At 41.1% G+C, this 8,494-nt stretch overlaps 1 protein-coding gene across 1 annotated transcript; it reads left to right on the top strand.

Annotated features, from left to right (window-relative positions):
• The first annotated feature begins 4,718 nt into the window (after positions 1–4,718).
• On the top strand, positions 4,719–6,981 carry LOC115674133 (uncharacterized). Its single transcript, XM_030596468.2, has one exon. It carries the CDS (start codon positions 4,892–4,894, stop codon positions 6,299–6,301), a length of 1,410 nt encoding a protein of 469 aa, XP_030452328.1. The 5' UTR covers positions 4,719–4,891; the 3' UTR covers positions 6,302–6,981.
• Positions 6,982–8,494: the final 1,513 nt, after the last annotated feature.

Here is an 8,494-nt window from a genome sequence, read left to right as displayed (position 1 = left end):
TATCTTCTCGTGTTTTTTTTTTTTCTCTCTCTCTTTCTTAATTGCAAGGGACTTAATTGAGATAGACGGCATATGGGGGGACCATGGGTCGGGGCAGGTGGGTGGGTGGGCGGGGCCTCAAGTCAATTTTCGGCCCGCCCTGAACAGACGGGGACTGGTCCGGACAGGCAACGAAAGGTTTGGACTGAACTAAACTGGTCTAGGCAGGGCGATTCTAAAATAGATTGGGCGTTACATTTTTTACGACCTAATTCTCTAAAACACCCCTAAGGTTAGGTATACTTCCAATTCTGTCCCGAATTTTATTTTGTCTAAAAAAAAACCCCAAATTGTAGATTCAGTCCCAAATCTACCCGAACTTTGTTTTGTCTCAAAAAAACCCCAAACTTTAGGTCTAATCCCAAATCCGCCTTGATTTTGTTTTGTCTAAAAAAAATTACCAACATTGAATTTATATTCAAGTCTACCCTGTGGTCTAGTCCCAACTTGACATGGCATTTTCATGTTGATAAACAAGGTGACAGGAAATTTTATCTACAAAATGGAATTGTTCTAGGATATGAAGATTAAGGACGATTAACGGCAACTTTTGGATAGGGAGCTAATGGGGACAAATTTGGGATTGGAGTAAAAATTGATGATTTTTCTCTTCGAAAAAAAATAAGTTCGGGGTAGATTTGGTACTAGACCTAAATTTTGACGGTTTTTTTTAGACAAAAAAAAAAATTCGGGGCAAATTGGGGCTGACCTAAAGTTTAGGATTTTTTTCTAGACAAAAAAAAGTTCGGGCCGGCATTGAAAGGAGACCTGAAGTCGGGGACTTCTTAGGGAATCAGGCCTATTTTTTACATAAAAAATTATTCACATATCTAATTTTTCAACTAAAATTTGAATTTATTATAGTGGTTCTAGCATAAAAAAATGTATTTACTATAATTCATATTTTCTTATGTTATATTTATAAAGTACGGCCCAAATGAAAAAAAAGGACAGAATACGATTAATCGTCACTGAGTCAGTGTGAACATCTTCGTCATCTAAGTTTGAGCTCAAATCAGTACACTTTCGTTTTTGTTCGGACCTTCCTACAGGCTTGGATTTATAATATACTTTGGCAATTACTCAATGCACACACGATTATCATGTTCCGTGATCAAATTAGGATCAAAGGTAAGTAGATTTTAATGACACGGGGATAATTACCATTAATTCCTAAAATGGTACAGGGAAAATTACCAGAAAAAAGTACTAAACTTACTATACTTTTTGCCAGTTCAGTCTTAAACCTTTTAATTGTGCCAATTGAATTAATCCAACCAATTACGGCTGGAAATTGCTGACGTGAACGTCAGCCGTCCTACATGACACGGCGGTCGCGAATGTGGACAATTGTCTGAATTATTTTTAAAAAAATTTTAGATTCTTTTATTAATTTTTTTGTTTTTTCTTTTCTCTTTCCTTTTTTTTTTCTTTTCCTTATTTTCGTTTTTTTTACCCTCACCGGCCCTCACCTGCTAGGGGTATGCAATTGGACCAGGTTTACCCAGGAACTGATTTCATTTTTTGGGAACCGGTTCCCGATTCCAAGTGAATACCCACCCGAGAATCGCACCAGTTTCGAAACTAGCTTTGGAACCGATTTTTAGCTAGTGTTAAAAAAAAACCCTAGTTCAGTCGCCTCTCTCTCTCTCTTGTAACGGGCCGCATACACAGCATTGTCCAGGTTCAATCGCTGCCTTACTGTCTTTTTCTAGAAGTTCCTATTCTCCATGTCTTTTGTTTTTCTCTGTTTCTGCAGAGCAATATCGTGCATATCAGAATACTAGACCTCTCTACCAAAATTTGGGAGAAAACATGGCATTGCAATGTAATTATAGATTTTCGTATATACCCACTTCTAAGGTTAAGCAACTCTGGTCTCTACTAGCTAGAGAGATGTATGTGAGTGACATCTGCATTCATTTCCCATCGTTTCATCTTTGCGAGCATGGTTCTTTGATGGACTCCCTCGAGAAAATCCACAGCTTGCCGGAATTCAAGAGCAGGATAATTGACAAATCTTTCACCTGTGATATGAAGCAGCGCTCGTGGCGTCTCATACTGATTGTCGAATCCATAGCAATTCTAGCTCGACCATGAAGCTGATCCCCAAGTCTTATCCTGATGGTGTTGGTGCTTGTCGCGGCACGGTTAGAGAGGAACTGGTGCTAGACATCCCGCCGAACAGTTTTATTGATGTCAACAGTCGCAAGTACGACCTCAATAGAACAAACTTTAACGTATGCTTGATGGCTTTCCAAAGTTCTTTCGACTCCTAGAGTGGTGGAAGGTTTGATTTGCACTCAAGATTGGTTGGGAGCTATTCGTGTGTCGATTAATATTGAAGAGTGCATCAAGAATGCGGAAAAATTTGAGTCGGGTAAGTCGTGTATTTTTTGGTTTAGGCGGATTGCAATTTTTATTATTAATCTTTTACTTTGAATCGTTTCATTACCACTCATTATTTTTAACCATAATCAAGAACAAAAGAAAAACAGGTTCTCAGGTAGACCTTGACACCAGACCGGAAAAATAGGGTCGGTTCAAAGCAGGTTCAAGGGATAGGTTTCAGGTTTCAGTCTGGTACCCATCCTAAAACCGATCACCCCTATCAACTACCACTGGGCAAGGGCCATGAAGCCCTCGCCAATCGTGAGTGAGGGTCGCGGTTCGCAGCCGCGATGGCCTCTCCCAGATCTAGGCAAGGGTACTGCGGCTAGCGAGGGCCTGGCGATCCTCATCGGTTGCAGTTAAAAAAACAGAAAAGAAGGAAAATAAAAAAATAAAAAAAATTGAAAAAAAATTCGAAAAAATATTAAAATTATTCATGTCAGTGAGGATCGTGCCATGTAGGACGACTGACATATACGTCAATGATTTTTCGGTCAAAATTAACCGAATAGACTCAATTGGTAAAAGATGAAAAATGTTTAAGACTCAATTGGCACAACTGAAAGGTTTAGAACTAAATTAGCCAAAGTACAATTGGTTTATGACTTTTTTGGTAATTTTTTTAAATGATACCTGCAAAAATCCATAGGAAATTCTAGAAATCACTACAACAAAGCAGGCCTATAGAGTTGCAAAACAAACCAAAATCTAAAAATTAAGGTACATCATTAGAGCATGGTCGGCAAAGTACACGATCATCCTTCAAGGATCATCGGCCGATCACTAAATTACACATCATTAGTAGTGATGAGCATACGCTGGGATCTCCCTCTGTAGCTATAGTTTTGCCTTTCGGCAGTGTGCACTTAGGTTCAGCGTCCCCAACACCATCACCATCATCGTACGGAGACAATAAAAACATGTTAAACAAGCTTAGATTTAACATCTGTAAGAGTGAGTACTTTAGCAAGTGCAAGACGCTAGAGCTTCTAATAAAAATATGTTAAACAAGTACGAATCTAATACCGAAGCTGCTGTGAATGCCATTGATACTGGAGGTGGAGTGCCTATTCATAAAAACTCCAAAATTAGAACTAGATGAGGAGAGAAAAGCTCCCAAATCCAAGATCAGGAAAGCTAAACTTCCAGATTTAAATCTAGATTGGAAGAGTAGAGCAAGAAATAAGAGAAAATAGAAGGAAAAGCAATCAAAGAGGGAGGAGAGGGAGAGATTTACGTCAAATCCCTCCTCTCTAAAAGTTCAAGAAGGGCATAAACTCAAAAAAATTTGAAAATTATCAAATGGTTAGTAGATGCGAGCCTTCCTGTGTTAGATTTGGTTGCGAAGCTACGGTAACTCCAATTTTAACCGACTTGTGCATGAGATTGTATAGAGGAAATTTGTGCATAAAAATCCCAAAATCATAATGAAACTCGTGTAAAGCTTTCGTGAAACTATATCTTCTTATATAAATTCGTAGATCGCATTCTCACAAATTTTCGAACATGCAACGAAGAGAATGGAGATCAGCAATATTAAGCATCGAGGTCTATACTGATCGAGATCGAGCTTATTATCGCAAGACACTTCATAAATCACTCGTCGTCTCACGTTATCTTTTCATGTACTTACTATTATTTACATAATTGGCATTGCAAGATCTCGAAACAATTCGTGTTAAAGATAACAGACTCGATCGATAGAGATGGATAAAGTAGTTAATATATGTTGACTATTCTCGATACATCACAGAAAACTAATCACATTACCGACCCCATAATTAAATTGTCGTATAGGCGACACCGTTTGAACTAATCAAATTTTTTTACAAAACCTAGCACTTGTCAAAATAGAAAGCGACGCACCCACAATTAAAAACTCCAAATCGGCCCTTCTTCTCTCTCTTGCCAACCATTTGGTCCATTTCCTGTGTTAAAGATCGGTGCTTTATCTATCTGCACAAAAAAAAAGCGGCTCATGAACGATTTGCCCTTTGACCCCTCCTGCACAATTCAGCAAGAGGCATATGTTCCTCCTCCCCTCCTCCCATTTTCCACCCATCTTCCCCTCCCGTTTCCATAACTCCGTCCCATCCCATCCTTCAACCGTCACCAGCCATGATCACTCCGTCCGTCGAAGATTGAGCACGACATCTTCCTCTTGGTTTTCTTGCCTCTCGAATTCCCAAATCTGTCAACCCCATCATAGCTAAGCTAGCCTTCCCAATTCCTTCCAAAAACTGTGCGAAATCGAAGGTCCCGACCACACCCCCCCCCACGCCCCCCCCCCCCCCCACGACCCAAAGATCAGTTTTTCAGTTGCTCCCTCTGAAGAATCGCCAAGAAGACCACTACCCACCGGAAAATCAAGATCGACCCAGCAATCACAGTGCTCTTTTCTTGATTTCTTGATTTACCCCCACCGATTTTCCTCCGTTTCACTTTTCAAGAACCGGCGGCGATGAGCGACCACCCGCGGCTGAGCAACCTCCGGACCACCACCCAAATCTTGAAGCAGGCGGCCTCCACCTTCAACTCCAACCCCGTCTCCTTCCTCTTCCTCTCCTTGCTCCTCTTCTCCTTCCGCACCCTCGTCGAGAACGGCTCCTTCCTCCTCACCTCCTACATCGACCGCGACCCTTCTCTCAAATCCCTCCTCTCCCGCCTCGACCTCGCCGGGAACTACCCCCACCCCCACCCCCACCAGCAGGGCCTCCGCGGCGAGCAGCCGGCCCACCTCCGCCGGCGCCACCGCCCCTTCCTCCACCTCACCCGCGTCGGCACCCTCGACGACGACTTCTTCTCCGGGGACGATGACCCCAATCGGTCCCTCTTTAGCCACCATCGCAGGGATCAGCCTAATGGCACTCTCGTGATCCTCTCTGTATCCAGGCCCGGCTCGGGGTTCTCGCCCAACTTCGTGGATAACGGCCTGCGGTATCCGGAGATTGTGCATCCTGGGGTCCAATTCAGAGTGGATGATCGGCTGTTTAGGTCTGATGAGGATGTTGGTGAGAAAGAAGATGGTGATGGTCAAGAGCAAGAGGAGGAGATGAGAGGTGAGAAGGAATTTGATAGGATTGTCGATTTGCAATTCTTTATCAAGGGTCTAGAGCTGGGTCGCCATGATGCCGCCGCTTTCTTTTTCCTTGTGAGCTTCTTGTCTGCAGCTTATGGCTGGGTGATTCTAGGGTTTCTGGTTACGTATTCATGGGTTTTCGGCTCTGTGTTTGTTGCGGTGGTCAATAATGTTTTGGGGCGGTTTAGCTCGCTCATTGGAGTACTGTGGCAGGGATCGAGATTGGGACTCAGGAGGCTTTCTGGGTTCATTTTAATGAGGTGGGCAGTGAGAGATGCGTTGACTCAGATGCTTGGTTTGTGGTATTTTGGTGAAATTGAGGATCAGTACTCATTCTTCAAACTGTTTGTGAGGTTGAAGTTGATGCCATTCTCAGTTATGCTGCCGTGGACTCGGGGTTTTGAGAAGGAAATTTCGGCATTCTTGTTTGTATGGTTCTTGTTTGATACAGCTATTGCTTTTGTATTCGTGGTGGATGCTTGGATTGCCATTGTTGATTCGAGGAAGAGTGGGAAGGAGATTGTTAAGGAAGGTTGTTACTTGGTATTGACAATGTGGAATCAGGCTATTCAAATTAAGTGTTTGGAAGCGATAGTTTGTGGGACTTTTGTGAGATGGGCTCTGGGACGAGTTGGGGGAAAGGTGTTTGCTTCAGTTTTCCAGTCAACTATGGAGGTATTTTTCATGGTGGCTTGGCTGTTCTTTTATCTTGCAACAAGATGTAAGGATGCTTCAATGGGAAGGCGTTTCGAAATTAGAGAATTGGAAACAGTGGTGCAGGGTCTTAGATGATATCTTGTGGTAATCAGTGGAGAACTTACTTGCATGCTTCAGTTTCCTATGTCCAAACTGCGGTGACTATCTGGCAGTGCTTTGTGTACTCTGCGTTTGCCATACAAGTGATTGGTTTTGGTGTATACTGGCGATATGTTGATATTCTCAATCAAGAGGCCAAACTTACCAATGTATATGACCACAAGAATGCTGCATTGGTATATTAGTTGCAATAATTGCTTATACCTGTTGTGATGGTGGGTCTCATGGTTCTATATCATGTACTTTTTCCTGGATGGATTTCTTGTGTGGTTGAATTGGCAAGCATGTTGCTTCTATTCGATCTTTCAATATTTTCACTGCAGTCCTTTGCTAGAACTGTGAATATAACCGAATTGGAGACTTCACTGATAGTGTGTTCTTGGAACAGTATAGTAATCTGTCAAGATTGCCAGAAATCTGAACATTATTTGCTGAAACTGTTTCGTGGTTATTATTCCCTCATATGATACCTAAAATCTAGACAATTATTGGGATAACCTTTTTGTAGTAGGTACCTTCATTGACAGTGGTATAATGCATCTGGTGTGGTTTAGTCACAGGAAGTTCGCCATGGCAATTAAATGTACTTCTGGGCAGATCATTATTCACTTCAGGACAATCGAGGGCCTGAAGAAGATTTATTTGGCTTTGAGGAATTCTTATTCTCTGTTTCGCTTATATGCTAATTTAGTTGTGTTATTGGGCTATTTATAAAAGTTTTTGCTTGAGTTTGTATCAATTTTCCCCCTGTGATGGGAACTTGACTTTGAATCTTATTATCATATCAAGTGTCGTCCATAGGAAAAGACAGACAAATGCTTTATCGTTAGTTTTTAAGAGTGAATGACTGGTTAAAATTCTTCCATGGAAGTCCAAAAAATAGATTTAGTCAAGTGTCGAAATTTGGTAAATCTTTTGATTGTACTTGTTTTCCTGGGAGTTGTAGAAGGTTTTTTCATTTTTTTTTAATTTCTCAGGAAAAAGTATGCGTGCAGTCAGATGCTCCAGTTAAGTTGTTCTCTGACATGAGATAGGTCCTCAAAATGTTGCTGGAAGGCAATTGTATTTTGAAATGTCCTTTTCTTGACAACTCAAAACTAATAAATTTAGGTTATATACAACAGATCAATTCTACTTGATACGGGTGGGAATATCATACAAATGCAGGACACGGTTGTATCTCAACTGTGGAAGACTGCAAAATTAGATGGTTAAGGTTTGTGGTGAGGTTTGGACATGGACACTGAACAATCAAGTCAGTCCTATGTTGTGTGAAATTCCATTATCCTCAGTCTCTATTGTTGTAGTTGGGCTACATGAAAGCACGAATGCTGATGCTTCAGCAACAAAAAAACTTTGATGTGCTGAATATTGGGATGAACTTGTAAACTGAGTTACTTTATGTTGAAAACCTGTGTGAGGATATGGGTCCCTGGCAAGGTGGCACCTGGGCAGTGTGCATATTAGCTAGTAAATTCAGGTTTAGGGTTGGCTTTGGGAGAAGTAGATAATTGGTTCCAGAAGCTCTGATCTTAGTTTGAGAAATCACTAGGATTGGCATTCATTATACCTCGACCAAGTTGTGTAAACAATAGTGTGGTTGCTTGCAATGAAAATCGAATCTCCACACCCAAGAGCCATAGCTTTAGGACTGTGTATGAAACTAGTGGTTTTTTGGTTTCATAATTAGGTTGTGTTTAGGTGATTGAGATGAGGCTGGATAAGTAGGAGACTAACGGCAGTAGAGGAAAAGTGAGCAATCTCTTTACAGACTTTTTTTTTCTGAATTAGTTGAAACTTTTTTTTTGGCCAATTGAGTTATTTGTCACGTATAAAGCATGATATTAGATTTTAGTTACTGGATTGGAACCTATATAATGAATTAGAACTATTCGTGCCATGTGGCTATTGAGTAGATTGTTCGATTATTTTTTTTCTTTTCCATGGATAAATCATTAAAAGGTTACTTCTCATTGCTTATTGGAATTCTCTAGTCAACATTTTATACACTGGTGGAGTGAAATTTCAATGTGGATTCCTCTGTGGTTGTATTTCTTTGTCAAGATCACCTGATTGCTACTCGAGATGTATAAGGAATGCTAGGTCAATAGCTATGCCAAGTATAAAGGCAATGCTTTCGGTATGGTGGGTATGATGGAATGTTGATGC

Source organism: Syzygium oleosum, unplaced genomic scaffold, assembly GCF_021117445.2.
Source record: "Syzygium oleosum isolate NSW1041296 unplaced genomic scaffold, Sole_v2.1 Sole_v2.12, whole genome shotgun sequence".
In the NCBI taxonomy this organism is placed as follows: domain Eukaryota; kingdom Viridiplantae; phylum Streptophyta; class Magnoliopsida; order Myrtales; family Myrtaceae; genus Syzygium; species Syzygium oleosum.
Note: the sequence above shows the minus strand (reverse complement) of the source record. Positions and strands in the feature narration are given on the sequence as shown.